Raw genomic sequence first — 20182 nt, 5'->3', positions numbered from 1 at the left:
ACAAAACAAAAAGAACAAACCAAGGGGCGCCTGGGTGGCTCAGTGGGTTAAAGCCTCTGTCTTTGGCTCGGGTCATGATCCCAGCATCCTGGGATCGAGCCCTGCATCGGGCTCTCTGCTCAGCAGGGAGCCTGCTTCCTCCTCTCTTTCTGGCGGCTTCTCTGCCTACTTGTGATCTCTGTCTGTCAAATAAATAAAATCTTTAAAAAACAAAACAAATAAACAACAACAACAACAACAAACAAACCAAGCCAAACCAAACCAAACCAAACAAACAAACAAACAAAAAAACATAAAAACCCGAAAGGGAAAGAAATAAGTATGCTGGTGGGTCAACCTGGGCAATCCCCCCTGGTCAAAGTAGCCGGCTGGCAGGTTACCTTGGTTCGGCCAAAGCATGTTAGGTTTTGATAACTCTTATTTCTGATATGATATGAATCACTTCTCCGTTCTGATGATGGTTGCCCCACTCCTAGTACCAAAACGATGTAAGAGGGCTTATTAGGATACAGATGTTTAAGTCATTTCTCGATGTAGGTATGAATATATGTATATAGAAAACAAGTTTGCCTAGAATTTCACACTCAAGTAGAAACTTGCGAAGATCTTAAAAAAGAACAAATGCTTAAAAAATACAGTATAGTTACAAATGTAGAAGTAATTATATAATTATGAAGTAACTAGGAGATTTTTATCAAAGTAATAAGTGTCAGAGAACGGCTGGCTGTATTATTTTTCTCCAGTATAAGTTAGGATTTACCCTCTTTCTTCCCAGCTGCCTGTCAGGGACTGTCTCCTGAGGTAAGACATCTTCCCGAGGAACTTTCTGGAACGGGGGCAGTCATGATGTCCTTCCCTAGCAAAATATGTATGATGAAGATAACTGATAGCAGCTAAAATTATTATGTTCACAGTGTGCTAGGAAGTACTTTACCTGTTCTAACTAATTGTATCCTCTCTTCATTTCTGTTAGGCATGGGTACGATTAATAAATAATACCATCCCCACTTAACAAATGAATAAGAGGCTTACAGTTGAGAAATCCTTCAGCTCAGGTTTAGATTACTTTTTCAAAAATTTGATTACTTGACAATATACTTGACAGAGTGTTACGTGTGAGGTTTAGATTTCTGTTTGTTCATTTTGGGTATTGTACTTTGCAATTTCAGAATTTCCCTTTGATTGTTTTTTAGTTTCTGTTTCTCTTCCCCTCCCCTGCTCTCCCTTCCCTTCCCTTCCTCTCCCCTCTCTTCTTTCTATTCCTTCCTTCCTTCCCTTCATCCTTTCCTTTCCTTCCGCTCTTTCTCTTCCTCTTTCTCCCCTCCTCAGCCCTCCCCTCCTCTTCTCTTCTCTTTCTGGAGGCTCCATACTCAGCATGGAGCCCAACATGGTGCTTGAACTCACGACCCTGCCGATGCTTAACTGATTCAGCCACCCACGTGCCCCATGATTTTCTACTGGTTGAGTCATTTTCGTTCTATTTACCATTGATTCTTGGAATATAGTTTAATTCTTTGGACTTATTTATAATGGCTGCTTTCAGATCTTTGCTAAATCTAATAACTGGCTTTGCTCTGTCAGTTTTTATTGACTTTTTTTTTTTTTCCTAACACTTTTCTCTCTTTGCATAGCACAATTTTTTTGTTGTTGAAAATGACATTTTAGATAATATATGGTAACAACTGTGGATTCTGATTTATTTTTCTGGGGCTTTTTAAAAAGTAACTTTTAGGAGTGCCTGGGTGGCTCAGGTCATGGTCTCGGGGTCCTGGGATTGAGCCCCACATTGGGCTCCCTGCTTAGTGGAGAGTCTGCTTCTCCCTCTTCCTCTGCCTGCCACTGTGTCTACCTGTGCTCTCTCTCTCTGTCAAATAAATAAATAGAATCTTAAAAAAAAGTAACTTTTAGATGGCAGAATCTATCTCCCCCATAGTATGCAGCCGTGGATGTCTCTGCTCATTTTTTTTTTTTATTATTGGTGAAAAAATGAATGGTACATTGTTTATTACAAAATAATAGATAAGAAATTGACCCATTAAATATGACATAGTTTACTATAAAATAATACAGAGCAAGAAAGAGACCCAAACAAATATTATCAATTGATTTTTACAAAGGTGCAAAGGTAATTCTACAGAAATTTATGTCTCTGCTCATTTTTAAAATTCTTATTTTTTTTTATTTTTTAGTTTCTCTTACTTGAGGTTGTCCCTGTGCATAGCTTAGCGCTCAGCCAGGGATTGGGGCAGACCTTGTGCTCAGACACCTTGAGTCTGCAGGGCTTCTGCTCTCTGCCTGTTGATCTGTTCGGGGGCTGCAACTACCTTTCTCCATCAGCCTCAAAGTCTGCTTGCCACTGGGCTCTCTCGTCTCCCCTGTGTACGTGCCTAGTGTCCCAGTCAGCCGTGGGTACAGAGTGAGCTGATCTCACCTTCTGTGACTCTTTCATTTCCAAGATCTCCCTTTTAAATTTTTGGCTTGTCTGACCATCTTCCCAGTGGGAACTGTAATTTCAGGCTCGTGGAGCTGTGGGTATTCCTTTTTGTTTTCCACCAAGGTTGCCACTTTTAGCTGACGAAGCTGAAGGTTTTCACCTCCACTCCCAATCAAGCCCACCCCCTGTGGCAGCGAAGCTGCTGGTTTTCCAGCCAGCCCCACCTTTTATTTTTTTTTAAGATTTAATTAATTTCTTTGGCAGAGAAGGCATGGGGAGAGAGAACACAAGCAGGGACAGAGGGAGAGGGGGAAGCAAGCTCCCTGCTGAGCAGGGAGCCCGATGTGGGGTTCAATCCCAGGACTCCAGGGTCATGACCTGAGCCAAGGCAGACACTTAACCGACTGAGCCACCCAGGTGCCACTACCTTACCTCTCCTGATAGAAATAAGTTCTCCCTGGCCAAGCTGGGAAGGGTGGGAGCAGCCCCTGGCAAGAAGGCCACAGACTTCTATTATATTTACTCCTAAGTTCTAGCAATTTTTCAAAATAAACATTTTTCAGTGTGTTGTTGGCTTTGATGATCAATTCCCAGAGCCCTAAAGTGGTTGTTTGTTGTGATTTTGTCCAGTTTTATTCTTGATTTTTATGGAAAGTATTTGCTGACTTTTTAATATCCTTCTAGCTGGAAACCTGGATCCCATGGCCCACTTTTTTTTTTTTTTTAATGGACCACTTTTTAACCTTGGCTGATATTCTGGTCTCCAGACCTTTTATACTCTGGGTCTCTTGTTACTCTCCCTTCCAACTCTCTGCTCTCTTCTAGACTGTAGAAACTCTAGGAAGTGTACCAACCCTTGGTTTAAGCTGTGATTACTGCCTGTCCTTCTTCCCCATGGCTGCCACCTACCAATCCCTGCCCTTTTCCCTTCTAGCCTTCCTACAACACATACCCACAAAGTTAGTTACAATTGTTGGACTTGGAGGAGGGGGCCTACAGCTGAACTATTCCCCTGCCCATCTCTGACTCCAATCAAAAGAACAGAGGAGGCTAGAAGGCTTTCATACATCTCTGGAAATGACAGCTGCATTAAAGCTCTGTGTTTTACTGTCCTTGGTTCTCTCCTGTCATCCCAACATCTCTCCGTCCATCTCTCCTGCTTCATTCCTAACCTCAGTTATTCAATAGACATTTTAGATGTAGGCTTCTAAAAGTAGCTTCTTGAATCTGACAAGTTCAGCAAATGTTTTCCAGTGTCCTGATGAGCCATCTACATGTAGTATGGTCGTCACAGAGCTCTGTGAATCATCCTGGTTCCTTTTCAGATCTACTTCAGATCAGTTCAAACTCTTCTTGGAATTTGTGGAAAATTCAAGGTATTTTTGTCACCAGTATTTTTCTGAATTTTCAGGCTTTGGGCTTCTCAATATTAGAGATGCTGTCAAAGTAATTCTTTAATTTCAAAATGCGTTTTTCATTTGGCTGTGTAGCAAGGCCCAGGTTGCTAATTGAAAAATCCCTAAATGTGTCCTCTTTAACATCATCCTAAAATACTGATGGACTGTCAGATTCTAATCTAATGGCCTTGACTATTTCTAATATTTTATTTATGCTTTAGAGAAATGCTGGCTGACTTTGTGGACTTAGGTGAACTGTGTGATCTTGTGTAGTTTTCTTCTCTGTTGCAATATCTCTTTCACAAGGACATTAAATTGGTTAATGTTTCTGGAAAATCTATCTAGCAATGAAAATCAGTGCGATAGCACTAACAGTTTTTTTTAAAAAAAATTTTTATTTATTTTAGAGAAAGAGTGAGTGCACGTGCAAGCAGAGGGGAGGGGCAGAGGGAGGGGCAGAGAGAGAGAATCTCAGGCAGACTCTGCGCAGAGTGAAGTGGTTGATCCAGGGCTCTGTCTTGTGACTCAGAGATCAGGACCTGTTTGGAAACCAAGTCAGATGCTTCACTGACTGCACTACCCAGGTGCCTCTCAGTAATACTAATTCTTCTTTTCTCAGACCATACGTGTATTTCAGGGAAAGCAACATTAAGAAATTGGAGATCCTCTTTGTGTAGTAAAGTGATAGGATAGTTAGTTTTTTAAAAGAACTTTTGGGCTGCTCCTTTTCAGGCATCATAGGAAATTTTAGCTTTGTGATACACATTGGCTTTAATTGACATCTTTTAGTTTTGAAAATTGATGGGTTAATCTAGTGGGGATGATTTGGGAGTAGCTCCACTACACGAGTTTACTTTGAACAGCACATCATCATTTTATTTCCACAAAGCCCTGAAATACCGTTTTGCTTCTTTGTGGGTATAGGAGATAAATACCCTTTATCTTTCATTCTTGTGGAATTCATTTCAGCTGAACTAATGTGTATTAAGAAGTTTCTAGCACAGTGGGAAATGTCAGCAAGAATGGAATTAATTGGGTGGTCATCCCTGAAGGTGCATATTTAGGGGCTGGTTCTCAGAATTGTCACTTCATCAGATTGCTTAAAAATAGAGGATTTAGTCTACTGCTTGGCTTGAATCAGAAGTAATTCTTTCCTCTTAGCGTCCCCTCTCATTGACAGAAATGACTTTAAGTCAGCTTCCCTATTAACTCACTCTCATTTGGCTGTGAGCAAACATGTCTGGGTCTTCTTTCTCTATCTTTTCAAACATATGTTAAAAATATGGGGTGCCTGGGTGGCTCAGTCAGCTGAGTGGCTGACTCTTGATTTTGGCTCAGGTCATTGATTTCAGGGTCCTGGGATTGAGCCCTGCATTGGGCTCAGTGCTTAGTAGGGAGCCTGCTTCAAGATTCCGTCTCCCTCTGTCCGACCCCCTGCTCTCTCTCTCTAAAATATGTAAAAATAAATAACTTTTAAAAATACGTAAAAATACATGAAATGTCTATACAAATTATGGTTTTGCCCATAATTTTTGTTTGCAAAAGCATTATCTATGAAATGGGAAGGATATACTCTATAGGATATTAGAAATAAGGCAATAAATATTCTGTGGTTTTGCCATTCCTGCAACTATCTCTAAGAGTTGATGGGTAAAATGTCAAACTTTAGCCTGATGTGTACATCTCTTTTATATGGTCCGTAGAAATTAGGGTACCAATGTCTTTGTCTTTAGACAATTGTATTTCATTATTATTATTATACCCCTTTTGTGTATTCCATTGTCCAGGATCTTTTCATCCCCATATAGTTTCCCTTTGAAATTTATACGAGGCTTCTTCATACCTTTTCTATCAAATCCTTCCCCAAACACAGAACATCCCAAAGTAGTGGTAAGGCATGGGTGGTTCAGTGGTAGAATTCTCGCCTGCCAAAGTAGTGGTAAGAAGAATTTGAAGCACTTGAATTTAAAGCTATTTTTTATTCAAGCAGATGTATATATAGCAATACAGTCATTTAAATAGATGTACTGATCTTCTGTTCAGTGCATGCCACTTAGACAATAGTCTTAGCCCATAAGGAGCTTAAAATCTTGTTGGGAGATAATTTGCATGAACTCATACACTTTCCAGGCTCAGTCAGTTAGCAAATGGTGACCTTCCCGAGTATAAATGCTAGGGGGTGGTGGGGACTGTGGAGAACCTCATTTAAATTAATTCCAATTCAGTTCTTTAAAAGATGGTCATGTTGGGCAAATTAAACATCTTTATGGGAAAATTCAACCCAGTGGCTACAATGTAATCTATGGACAACCAACTTTTCAATGTTTCATTTATTTACTGCTGTGTAACAAACCACTCTAAGATTTAGAGGCTTAAAACAACAAGATTTCCCCCTCTCTCTCTCTCTCATCCCGTCTTGTGGCTCTGGCCAGCACTGGGCTCAGCTGGGTGGCTGTTGCTTCCAGTCTTTCATGTAACTGCAGTCAGAGAGTGGCTGGTACTGGTGTCGTGGGGAGGCTGCTTCTCTCACATCTAGTGGCTGATGATGGCTGTTGGCTGGAGCGCCTCCTGTGGCTTCGCGAACTGGGCTTCTTCACAGCATGCTGATTGGGCAAGAAGCATCAAAGGGCAAGTTCCTGAGAAAGAGAAGCGGAAGGGAGTGTGTTTGTACACCAGGGGGGAGGTTGTACTGCCTTTAAATTGCCTAGTTTGGGAAGTCCTGTGGTGTCATTTCCATTGCATTTTATGTTGTAGAACCGAGTCACCAAGGCTAGCCCATAATCCAGAGGAGAGGAATTTAGGCTCCACTTCTTAATGGGAGGAATGTGAAAAAAATTATAAACACATATTAAAACCAGGGTTGGTAGCCTTATTTTAGAGAATAGTAAAACTGGATGTATAATAAACTTGGCTATAATGAGGCAGATAGATGCCATATTTAATGGCTGGTTTGGCGTGGGCACTGACCAATGAGAAGAAATACTAGTGCCTGCAAGTGCTAGGATGTACTGGTGCAGCAACTTAATATCAGCTCTGGGTATAATCAAGACTCCAGACATAGCACAGAGATAGCAAGAGCAATGGGAAGTCAGGAGAGGTGAGATCATGTGTATGAAATAGGATGTTTCAGCCACTCCTGCTGAAGCTTTAGAGGCCCCATCGGGCCCCACCTGATCGTTTGATTTCTTTGTTTTGTCCACCTTTGTCCATCAGCAGTTAAAAACATTTTTCGTGCAGGGCCCCTTATCTTCATGTTTTGCAAGTTGATTGTTGGCTAAAGGAAAGGGGGGGGGTTGGGAGGGGGAGAAGAGAAGGGATGAGCTCTAGGAATACACATCATCTTTGGTGCATAGTATGCTTCGGACCAGTGTCATCTAGAGGCCAAGTTCAGAGGCACCTGGATTCTCCTGTCTTGACTCAAACTTCAGGCATAGTAATGCTGGGTTCTTTGGGTAATGTGTTAATTTTCTGTTGCTGCTGTAACAAACTAATGCAACATTAGCAGCTCAAAACACACAATAAGTCAAAACACCGTTCTGGAGGTCAGAAGTACAGGATGGCTTCGCTGCTTTCTTAGATCCAGGTTTCATGAGGCTGGAATTGAAGTGTCAGTGGGCTGGGCTTGTAGCTGGAGACTCTGGGAAGAATTCAGTTCTGAGCTGAGATGTTGGCACCTCCTCCACCTGGTACTTCTAGAACTGCCATCCCTACTTCCTTGCTGGCTGTCAGTTGGGAGCTGCTGTTCCTTTCTCGAGACTTCTCTCTGGTCCTTGCATGATGGCCCCTACATCTCAGCCAACGACAGCATGTTGGATCCTTTTGACTCTTGGAATCTGATTTCCTCAATTGCATCTCTGGATTCCAGCCAAGGAATAGTCTCAGTTTTTAAGGACTAGTGAGAGATTGGGCCCACCTGAATATCCAGGGTAATCTCTCTGTTTTGAACTTTACCCTTAATTATATTTGCAGTGTCCTTTTTGGGATGTAATGTATCCTATTCATAGGATCCAGGGATTAGGACATGAACATCTTTTGGGGAGCCCTAATTCTACCTACTATAGGGAGTGACGTTAGGGCACTGAAGGGGCTTTTGCCTTCACTTACTTCCTCAAGAAAGTAGACCAGTCAGTAGGGTTGTTTGCTAAACACTAGTGCTTATTGAAATACTATTCTTAAACCTGAAGGCAAAGAGTACGCATTTTATGGAAAGGAGTATAGGTTTCAGTTTTGACTAGAGGAGGCACTCGTTTTCTTGATATCCAGGGAATGTGTCCAGTAGGATACAATGTTTAAGAGAACTGGTTTGGGGGGGGAAAAAAAAACTGGCTTGAACTCAGACCGGACCTTATGCAGTTATGTAATGCTTAAGTCTCACTGTCCTCATCTGTGAGATAGGCCAATAATTTCTATAGTTGCTGTGGGGAAGAAAACCTGAGGAATAGGGCATGCTTAGGGCATTGTGAGTGCTCAGTGAAGGTTTGCTGCCGCTGCTACTACCACTAATAAGAATAACACCATGACCTACTTGTAGACTTCTTTATATGGAGAAGGTATGTGTGGATCAACAAGAATCAACACTTGGATTTCCTACCAGTTTCATATTAGTCTGACATAAATTATTAGCTTGTTGTAATTCTCCTATTAAATATAAACTACTAAAATGATTGTTCCACAAAGGGATTTATACGAGTTTATTTTGAACAATTTAGCTTCAGATAGCTTGGTTTTTATCCTAAAGGGCAGAAACTCACTGGCATCTAAATTAGGGGTCCGCACACTGCAACTTGGAGGCTAAATCTTGCCTGACGCCTGTTTTTGTATGGCCCATGAACGCAGAGTGATTCTGAGAAATAAATATTTGCAGTCGATTGAAGATAGGAAGCACTAACCTTGAATCCCAATTAAGCAAAAATGTTATTCTGCCCCAGAAGAATTCTATTCTTCTCATAATGGCCTGTCTTTAAAAAAAAAATTGTACTCAGTTATTACATTTTTAATTTCATCAATATCATTTTGTGGAAGCTTTGCTCCTATGCTAGAGGTACCTATATAACATTTTGGATTCTTGCCTCTTTGCCTGCAAAATGCCTAAATGTTTACCATCTGACTCTTGACAGAAAAAAACTTGCCAAGCCCTACTAAGTAATGTATGCATTTCAAATGGAATGTAGGCTCTTTATAGCCGGAAAATACTCCCAAGACCTCTTAATGCAGTACCTAAATTTTATAGTTAAAACCACACCCCAGGAAGGTGGGCAGCTATTGCAACACAACCCGGCGACTTAGCGAGAGAGGCAGGATGAGCCCTTAGATCTGGAGCTTACATCTGTGAACTCAGAGGCACCTGGGTGGCTCAGACAGTTGAACCTCTGCCTTCAGCTCAGGTCATGATCTCAGGATCCTGGGATCGAGCCCCTCCTCGGGCTCTCCTCTCAGTCAGTGGCAAGTCTGCTTCTCCCTCTCCCTCTGTGATTTCTTTCACTTTCTCTCTCTTTGAAAGAAATAACTAAAAATCTTAAAAAAAAAAAAATCCATGAACTCGTGCCTGGAGCCCACAGACCCTCTGGGCAACATGGTCATGCTTTAGTCATGTCTCTCTACGTGGGTCTCTATGCTGTCATCAGTCTAAAACCTCTAAAGGACAATTCAGAGGTGATGCCTTGTAGAAACTTAGCTGTCCCATGGACCCACTGAGCAGATCTTACCGAACATCAGCTTGTTGCTCTTTCCATTTCTGGGGAGAGCCCCCTAGATTCTAGAATTTCTCCTGAAAGCTATTTCAGAAGCACCGGTGCTGATGTTTTCCATTACATTAGGAGGAGTGAATAACCAGGCATATGATCATATATTCTCATTGAACCCTGTTCAATTCAGGACGACATTGTTCACTGCACAGAGCAATAACCCTAAACTGAGGTGAGAAGTTGCCCATACACCCCACTTCCCCAGTGTTCCCTGGTTGTTTGCTAATAAGTCCTGCCACGTCGTGTTCATTCTTGCTGCCCTTCCACATGGATCATGGTGATTGCCTGGTGGTATTTGCTTCTCTTTCTACAGGTGGTTCACAAATCCAACAACCGTCAACGCCTTCTACAGTGCGTCCACCAACCAGATCCGTGAGTACCCAGCTTCTTGTCTCCTTGTTAACCTGGCACGGAGTGGAAGGAACCCTTCCCTCCCTATGATTTCTTTATTGCCCTCCAAAAGGGATCAGGTATGTTGGTGAGCACACTTTCCCTTCTCCCCACGTGCCAGATTTTCCCCTCTCCCTTCACCTTATTGAGTCAACAAACAAACAAAAGGCAATAAGTAAAACACAGTGCAGTTGGCCATGAAAAGGAGCAAGCTTCCACTTTCCTTTCAACAGGATCTTAATGATTTTGTCCAAACCATGTGTCTTTTTCTAGGATTTATGGGAAAAACAAGCGGTAGCTGGGCTGATGACAGAACCTGAGGGGATTAGCTATAAAGAAAAGTCCTAGGATGTAAAGTCGTAGCTTGCTTTTATTTACATGCGTTGAGTAGATAAAATTATAAATGCCATGATAAATTTAAAAAATAACTAAAGATCAGATTAAATAAAAAATGAGACAGCACCAAGTGTTGGCAGCAGGGACACATGTACTTACACGGGTGGAAAGGTAAATCGATTCGCCAGCTTTGCAGAGCCGTTGGCAATGCCTGGAGAAGGGCAAGGTGTCCATGCCTGTCTCCGGCCACTATTTGCACTCCTGGCATGGGCCTCAGTGCTGTGTCTCTCAGTGTGGTCTTGGGACCAATGGCAATGGCATCGTGGGGGGAATTTGTTAGAAATGCAAATTCTTGGGCTCCATCTTAAGTTTATTTAAAAAAAAAAACCCTGTGGGGCTCAGAAATCTGTTTTATTTAGGCTTCTAGGTGACTCTGCATAGCTTGAGAACTATTGCCAAGAGGTCTTTCCTGAGAAGGCCCATGTGAGAATGCTCATACCGGTGTTGTTCGTAATAGCAGAAAAAGGGGAGTGACCTCTCTGTCCCTCTGCAGGAACATGGCTCAAGTGTGGCATGTTCACCCAAAGGAATTCCAGGTATCAGTGAATAATGAAGAGCCTAGAGCAACCGGTATTAATGAGAATAAAGTTCATAAATATTGGTTGTATGGGGAAAAGGACAACTGGGGAAAATATATCGAGTATGATACCATATAAAAAAGTTGAAGAGTGTGCAAAAACACTTCTGTATATTGTCTGGAGGTATAGCCTTTTGAGTGAAAGTATGAAGACATTCCTGAGAGCGACAGACATTTGAGTTGAGGTTGGCAGTGACCTGTTGTTGTTGTTGCTCAGGCCCTGGTGCTCTCTCCTCCCTCCTGCATTTCTCCTGGTCTTCGTCTTTACTCCCTCGTGTGGTGATAACATCTAATCTCACACTTTTAATCTCAGTGCACTTTGTTGAATGTGGGGGATGGAACTTATAAAGACTTGCCGCCCTTGGCCACAGGGCCATCTCCTCCTCACTATGTACCCGCCATAGCCTCCTCACTGGTCTCCCTGCTTCCGTCTGTATTCCCCTTCAAGCTGTTCTAAATCGAATATTGCAGACATTTAAAGATGTTTTACAGTCATCTCAGGTCTCTCCTTTGCTCAGAACCGGTTATCAGCTTCCCTTTGCATTTAGAATAAAAGCCTAACTACCTGTAATGGCCCTCAAGCCTCTTACTGCTGTCTTATGTCACCTTGGTTCCTGCCACACTGGCCTCCCTCCTGTTTCTAGAACATGAGACTCTTCTCTCATAGCATTTACACAAGAGGCTGTCTGCTTTGGAAAATTCCCCAGGTGATCTGCATGGTTCATGCTCCCATTTCCTTTAAATCTTTGCTTGAATGCCACCTTCTCGGTGAGGGGCCCTGCCTGCCCTCTGTAGGTCCTCCCTGCTGGCCCTCATCCCAGCAGGGCTCCCTGGCCAGACAGGACAGCTCTGTTGCTCTGAATGCCAACTCCCAGCAGGCACAGCTCATTAGAGTCGCCCTTGTGTGGCCACTTTTGGGAATGGCAGTCTCTGAAGGACTGGTCTGAGAACATAATAAATAGAAGGAAACAAGCAGATGGTGGTAATTTTGGATTTCTATGTTAATTTGTATAATCAAATAAGTTGTTAAATATTTTGAATATTTTGAATGTCACTCGTTCCTATAGAAATACTCATTATTATGAAGACTTGCTTTCTTCTCCCCACAGTGTCATTGCCGTCTAATTGACAGTGTGTGTATGTATATGTGCACCGTGATGATTTCATATAGCTCCAAACTGAGAACTGAGACCCATATGTTACATAGGAACTAAAGATATTTGAGATTTTACTTTTTAAATTTTATATTATTTAATTTTATTTATTTTTTTGGAGCGAGAATGAGTGGGGGTGGGAGGGGTCGAGGCAGAGGGAGAGAATCTTAAGCAGGTTCCATGCTTGGCATGGAGCCTGGAGCCTGATGTGGGGTTTGATCTCACAATCCTGAGATCATGACCTGAGCTGAGATCAAGAGTTGGACGCTTAACTGACTGAGCCACCCAGGTGCCCCAGGATATTTAAGATTTTAACTTTTAACTACTATTTATAATAATAATTATATATTAATTATAATAGTTGGAATAACCTATTATGCAATGTACAATTCTTTAGATTATCCTTTGCTCTAACCCCCCCCACTTTTTATTTTATTTGTTTATTTATTTTAAAGATTTTACTTATTTGAGAGTAAGAGAGCTTGAGCAGGGGGTGAGGGCAGAGTGGCAGCGAAAAGCAGACTCCCTGCTAAGTAGGGAGCCTAATGCGGGACTCAGTCCCAGGACTGTGAGATCATGACATGAGCCGAAGGCAGATGCTTAATCCACTGAACCACCCAGCTCCCCACCCCCCGCCTTTTTATTTTGAGCTACTTCTAAACTTACTAAAAAGTTACAAAACCAGAACACAGAGTTTCCGTTTATCTTTTAGTCAACCACCCAAATGTTAACATGTAACTATAGTGCAATGATCAGAACCAGAAAATTAACATTGCTGTAACACCATTAAACTGAAGTCCTCAGTGAAATGTCACTAGTTTTGCCAATTACGTTCTTTTTCTGTTTCAGAATCCTGTCAAGATCCCACATTGCCTTTAGTCATTATTTCTTCTTAGTCTCCTACAGAGTATAATAGTTCTTTAGTCTTTGTCTTTTAGGACTTTGAAACCTTTGAAGAGTACTGGTCAGTTAGTTTGTGGAAGAGCCCTCAGTTTGTGTTTGTCTAGTGTTTTTACATGATCAGAGTGAAGCTAACGCATTTGGGGCCCGAATGTCACAGAAGTGATGTTGTGTCATCCTTAGTGAGCCATATTATCAAGTTTATGCTATCTGTGCGTCTTCTTACTGTTGATGCGACGTGACCCTCGATCACCTGGGGAAGAAGGTGGATTCTGCTGGGTTACTCCACCATAAAGCTGCTGTTCCCCCTGATGAAGAGGTGGCAATATGTTGGGAACTATATCTCTGAGACTGCATGTATCCTCTTTCTCACCAATCTTTCCCTCACTGATTTTAGCATCCATTATTAAAACCTGTAAGCAACGAGTGTCCCTGCACTGTTCGCTCAATGGAAATTTCCATTTCTTCCCTTCCGCATTTGTATTGCTGTGAATTCTCTTTTAAGGAAGGGACTGTCCATTCACCCATGGGTATTTATTTTATTCTGTGGGTTCTAATCCAATACTCTGAATCTCTGTGTCATTGCTCAAGAGTGTTCAGTTCTGGCCACGAGGAGCTCTCTGGGGTTGCTGCGAGGATCTTGCTTCACAGTGCTCCTCAACTTGCTTATTGGTAATTGAAGCAGATGCCTTCCTAGCTCCTTGAGCTAGTGCGTTCTTTCTGTTTCTGGAGCAGGTGGATAAGTCCTTCTCTTAGCCTGGATCCCAGCTGCCCAGCTTTTCTGTTAGGAGCTTTCAGACTTGACTCAGAACATTTCTTCCAGATGGGGTCCAGAAACCAGCAGGAATCAGACTGGGTCCAGCGGAGAATAAAACCTGACCAGTCAGGGTTCATCTGGGTCCAGAAACTGCCCAAATTTGGACTAGATTATCCATTTTAAAAGATGTTTTATTATGTGATATTTGGTACATGCCAAAGAATATATGTAACATGTTAAAACATATAAATTATATTCCTATGAATCTCCCACCCAACCAAGAACTAGAACATTCCTGATCTCATTGCATCTGTCCATGCTTCTCCCCATCCCATTCATCTTGTTCACTGTAGAGGTAACTACTTTTCTGATATTCATGTTTATCATTTTCTTTTTTTAATAAAATTTAAGCCATTCATTTATTTTTATAGCATGATAAAATAGTATCATACTGCATGAAGTGTCAAGCCGGTTTGCTTTTTTTAATCTACATGTTATTAAGATTCATCCATGTAGCATGTGGTAGTGGGGTTTTCATTTTCCCTGCTATATAATATTTCATTGCGTGACTGTATCTCAGATTGCTTACTTGTACTACAGACTTTATCTGTTGACAGACCAATGTGTTCCCCCACCCCAGGGTTTGGCGCTTGTAAACAGTGTCTCTACTGTGAACATTCTTGTTCATGTCCCCTGAGACGAGTGTTTAGGGTGTATACTAGGAGTGAAATTACTGGCCTGTAAAGTGTGCAAATACTCAACTCTACCAGATAACACCAAATGGGTGGCAAAGAGAATATTTCAAAGTCCAGAAGTGTTTTCATCAACTCTTGTTTTTACCACCTCTTGGCATTGGTAGACTTCATTTTCCCCAATCTAGCGGCATTGAGATAGATTGTTAACAGATTCTTCTCACGCTTATTTTCCAATGTCAGTGAATACTTACGGCTGCTTTGGGGATTTAAGTATGCCTAATAATATTCTGCCTCTGGGATTCACTCCTGCTCAGCCTTTTTCTTGTCTGGAAGAGCTGATCCTATCACAGGTTTACGGAAGAAACAGCCCTTTCGGGGTAACCCATTGGTTTCTGGAAAGCTCAGGAACAGAGGGCTTTGAAATGAACAATTTGAAGCAGTGTTTTAATTAAGAGATTCAAGCTGTTTCTATTTTCCTAATGACCAGTGCTTGCTCTCATTGTAAATTACATTCCCAGGCAAGATGACAAGGAATCCTTTGGGTGACTTTCTCTCTCTCTCTCTTCTGATTTTCTGGACTACAAATTAAGACAGGTGGAGCTCCTTTTGAGACATTTCCCCACTGGGTTTGTTAGGACTCCCCCCCCCCACCCCTGCCCAAACCCCCAACTGTCTTCTTTTTCCTTCACTGAAGTAGTGAAAAATTAAGGTGATTTTCTGAAATGAACATCTTTATTGATTAGGAGCTGATTCTGACAGCATGTGGCCATCTGTTTAATTGGGTTTCACATCTAAGACGTAACTATACTTAGTAACATGATTTATGAGAATTTCATTCGGTCTCCGTTATCATTTTCTGATTTATGCCACTTAAGTCCACTTCTGCTCGCTGTAGAGACTCAAGTAGAAAACACAAAAGCCTATAGGTTTTCGGTTTGTTCTGCTTTTGTTTGTTCTTTGTTTGCAAATTCCTGCCTTTGTCTGAAACCCTATGACTTGTGGCCATATTTCAGTGTTAGAATTTTGCAGCATGGGCATGCTTCTTATTTTTCTACCCTCGTCAAGCTGGGGAGCAGTGTCTTCAGACAGAGTGCCGTGTAACATAATAATGAGTACAGTCTGCTATAGGAGGAGTTACAGAGAAGAGCTGTCGCAGAATTTAATTATATTTGAACTGATATGGTGGTTAAAGAGGACAACCAGGAGGCTGGGTTAGTGTTGTCTGAACTTGGCCTTTCCTAACTTTGTGATACCTGCACAACTGGTCTTCCTGTTGGTATCTCCTATTACCCAGAAATTCCATCTTCATAAAATAAGTCCGTTGTTATGCCCATCAAAACACACGAACATTGACTGTTCATAGGAGCTTTATTCATAACAGCAAAAACCTGGAGAGAACCTCAGGTCCACAAGTAGAATTGGTAGATAAATCATGGTATATTCGTATAAGTGACTATTACACAGCAATGAAGAACAAACCGCTCCATGCTGCAGTATGGGAGAAGGCCACTGCCTCAGTGCTCAGTGACACACTGCATGCTTCCGGCCATCTAAGGTTCAGGAGGAGGCAAAAGGATCTAAGTGATGGAATTGGAAACAATGGCTACCTTTGCTGGGGGTATTGACTGGGAGGGGCCACAGGGATCATTTTCCCAATATGGGAGGTGGTTGCACAGGGTATAAAGTCTCATCGTGTTCCACCATTAAAATTTGTGCCATTACTATATGCATATCATACATCAACAATAACACTCTCTCACCGCCCCCCCCCCATAAAATGTTTTATAACAGCATATAACATGCATACACATTTTTGGGCTTGTAACAGTTTACGTTAGGCCAGGCATCCAGAGGAAGAGATCAGGGATTGTCAAACTTTTCCTGTAAAGGGCCAAATAGTAAATGTTTTTGGCTTTGCAGGCCATCCATTCTCTGCTGTCAGTTCTCACCTCTGCTGCTGCAACCATAGAGAGTTCATAAACAAATGGTCACGGCTGTGTTTTTAGTAAAACTACATGGGCTCTAGTTGGCCAACTCCTGGTAGAGAGCACTGCAAGTGGATGGGACCCAGGGAGACTTGAAGCGTACTCTGACGCAGCTTACACACTAATTCGGATCCAATCATGTCGTGGCACCAAGGGCAGTAGAGAGCACAGCTCATATTTGGCTTTCATTTCTGCTGACATGGACTGGTCTTTAGAATAAAGTTCATTTCATGTATTCAGTCTCAATGTGTATCTATAAAATGCTTCATTTCAGTATTGGTTTTTCTCATCCTATGTCTTAAATCATATTAAAGAATTATTGCAAGCAAATAAAACCTTGGCTTGAAAATAAGTACGGGCTGAGGGCTAAAACCAAAGATACTATTATTTTTGTTGTAATACACAAGGAATTTGGTTACCTGGGTTTAATCACAGATATTCTGCTAAAGAAGATAAGCCTTTGACCAGAGGCTGGGCTTACACTGGCATCAAACTACAGTGTTAATCCTGAAATCAAACACAGATTTGTTTTGCTGTTAAGGAAACGATTATATTTCAAACTGAGAGAATTTCTTATACTTTGTTGACTCTGCCTAAAACCATAAAGTAGAAGCCAAGTTAGCAAATACTCACCTGTAGCCTCTAGCAGAATTTAATGGAAGTAAAGCCTCGAATGCATTTGATACTCTGTTTGGGGACAATTTGGGAATAGTCTTCTAATGGTTTTGGAGGTAAAAGGGAGGAAACTTAAGTGGTTAACTTATCCAAATTTCTCATTATCTAGAAGAGATTCTGACGCTCGTAGCAATTGTGAGGATTTTTTCCCACTTACTCACTTAGCGTTTATGGATCTCCCATTGATTATTCTTGATGTTCACCCTGGTGTGTAGTGCCCTCCGACACTGAATAAAGCTGACCTCTGTAACTAGTAGGATACCGTGGAAATGATGGAGTATGACGTCCGAGGCTGGGTCACAAAAGACGTTGTTTTCTCTGCCTTGCTGTCTTGGATGGGTCACTCTGGGGGGAAGCCAGCAAGGATGACTTAAGGGCACTCAAGAAGCTGGCAGAGAGGTCTGCAGGCGAAGGGCCGGAAGCGTCCTGTCCATAACCATTAGCACGTGTGCACGCCGTCTGGGAAACAGATTCTCCAGTCTGGCCAAGCCTTCAGACGATGGCAGCCAAAGCTGGCATCTTGACAGAAACTTCCTGAGCAACCCTGAGACAGATTACCCATAGAAAATGTTTCTGAATTCTTGAGTTTCAGAAACGGTGGGATAGTAACTGCTTACTGTTTGGAGCTACTGTGTTTCGAAACACTTCTTTACACAGCAAGAGAAATAATAGAGACATTACGGCTTGCTAGATACTGAGTTTGCTGCTAGGTCTTATACTGTAATATATTATGCTAGTTACTGAGCGTGGGCTTTGATGTCAAATCCTGGCTTGGCCACTAGTAACTTGCAACCTCGAGCAAGTGCCTTAACATCTTTAAGCCTCAGTATAATGTTCTGTAAAGTAGAGGTAATAGTAGTAAGTGAAAGAGAGACTGGTTTTTAGCAGGTGTTCAATAAATTTTAGCTCTTAAGGTCCTTGCTTTCGAGGAGTTGAGAGAGACAAAGATGACCAGTTATTTATACGGCACAGTGAGTGTGCAGCGGAAGGGCATTCAGTGTTTCGTGGGAGCCACGGAGCAGGGGTAGCTGATCAGGGGTAGGGGGTGGGGGGAATCAAGAGCAGCTTCACAGTGATGGCAATATTTGAGTTGCCAGTGAAAGGAAAAAGACATTTTCTAGGCCAATAAGGGAGCGTGGGCCCTGCAGGAAGAGAGGACGACGAGAGGTTCTTCCTTTGTCTTAAAGCTTGTGGCATCCTTTGGAGAGAAAGAGTGAGGTCACTTAGACCAGTTAGGATTTTGGCAAGTGGTTTAAGAGAAGGATGGAGAGGCCTAAATTCAGGCAGTGACAGTGATTGGAGTAGGGAGTGGCTAAGTCAGATCCCGAAAGCTGGCTCCCAGGTAGGCATGCGGTGGGAATACGTGTGCCAGTTTTGTAACTTGTCCGGCGATGCCGCAAAGGACTCCCATAAAAATGGACGTTCTCGGTGTTCTCTGCAGCTCCTCCTCACTAAGAGCTGTTCACAGGCCCAGCCTTGTGACAGTTACTTTAACATCTTCCCAGTAGCTCTGTGATCTTGGCCTGGTGGGCCCATTTTACAGAAGAGGAAGTTGAGGTTCGGAAGGCTAAAGTCACTTCCCACAAACCACACAGCGAGCAAATGGCAGAGTTGGGAGTCGTAGCCTCGCTTCTCTGATTGCATGTACCCCATGCTGTTCGTTGCTGCATTGGAAAAGTGGGAATTACATGAACTGAGACATGTGAGCCCACATGAAAAGGTGAAGAATGTAATGGTTGCTAGAGGATCTATCAGCATTATGTCATACCCTCACCCGTGTGGTGGGAAGATTGTTTCCATCTGGTATGGGAAGAAGATGCTACAAGATCTGGGGACACCCAGGAGGTGAGGGTCAGAAGGTCAGATGGTTCCCAGGTCCCGCCGATGTCAGATCCCAATGGGCTGTGGCCAGGAGCAGTAGTTTATTACTGCAGGCCCTTTAGCCAGGCCCACTGTCTCCGTGCAGACTTGGGTTTGGGCAGAGTGGAACAGGTGTTACCTGAAAGATCCCTTCAGCCACCTCAAAAAGAATGTTCCGATGTACTCTCCAAAAATGTTTCCCTTCATAAAATTTCCTATGAGATTTAAGAAGTTTTGTTCAATGAGCTGAAGTTGTCATAAATAGACTTAGAATAGCTTGCACAATTGCCAGGTGATGCACTTAGGAGGTTGTGGGACGCCTGCTGCAATTGCTTCAAGATGTTCTTGCCCTGGCCTAGTCAAGGACTCTGGAGTTCCTAATACAGTCCATTCCAAACTTCCAACCCTGCCCCATCCCTGGCTCTGAGGCCTATCCAAGGAGGCAGCGGAGAAGGACATTCTAGGTACTGCCCCTAGAGGACAAAGGTACCCTCAGCCGGGAAGCCCTGCAGTCAGTCGCATTGGCCTTCCCTTTGTTGTGGCGACTCCCAGGGCCAGTGCCTGGGGGGAGACACATTTGCCACCTGCAGGGAACTTCTGAAAACATACTCGTGGGGCAGGACAGATGCGGCTTCCAGACACAGGACTGTACAGCATTGCTGCAGGGCTGGTGGCAGGAAGCGTGGCATGGTTTTGGGTGCAGTCTAATGAACGAGGCAGAGTGCGAGTGGGACACTCCGTGGGGGTGACCCGGATGTGAGCCAGAGTGAGGCGAGCATCAGGAAGCTGGCGCAAAGCTGTGGTGGTGGGAGATGGGAAGTCAGGGCGAAAGCTCACTCGTTTATCTTGGTGGTCACAATCTCACTTGTGCCCCCTTGAAAGAATCAGTAGTCTTCCACCCTCATTACAAAAGTAGTTAATATTTATTATAGAAAATCTAGAAAGTGTTAAGCTAAACTGAAAAAAGTTTTTTTCCAGCAAAAATACTCTTTAAGTTTTGATTCTAATTTCAGTTAGTTAACATACAGTATTATGTTAGTTTCAAGTGTACAAAATAGTGACCGGACACTTCTGTACCTCACCGGGTGCTCATCAGGACAAGGGCCCTCCTCAATCCCCTTCACCTGTTTCACCCACCCCCCCCCCCAACCAGCAGTGTGTTCTCTAGCATTAAGAGTCTGTTTCTTGGCTTGTCTCTCTCTCTTTTGTTTTTCCCCC

At 42.7% G+C, this 20182-nt stretch overlaps 1 protein-coding gene across 1 annotated transcript in view; it reads left to right on the top strand.

Annotated features, from left to right (window-relative positions):
• Positions 1 to 20182, top strand: part of PHEX (phosphate regulating endopeptidase X-linked) — a 203029-nt gene that overhangs the window by 140751 nt on the left and 42096 nt on the right. Inside the window, exon 15 of the mRNA XM_082718281.1 lies at positions 9889 to 9947. Coding sequence (XP_082574407.1) covers positions 9889 to 9947 — 59 coding nt within the window. The remainder of the gene's footprint in view (positions 1 to 9888; positions 9948 to 20182) is intronic.

This window comes from Mustela nivalis (genome assembly GCF_964662115.1).
Source record: "Mustela nivalis genome assembly, chromosome: X".
In the NCBI taxonomy this organism is placed as follows: domain Eukaryota; kingdom Metazoa; phylum Chordata; class Mammalia; order Carnivora; family Mustelidae; genus Mustela; species Mustela nivalis.
This window is presented reverse-complemented; position numbering and strand designations above follow the sequence as displayed.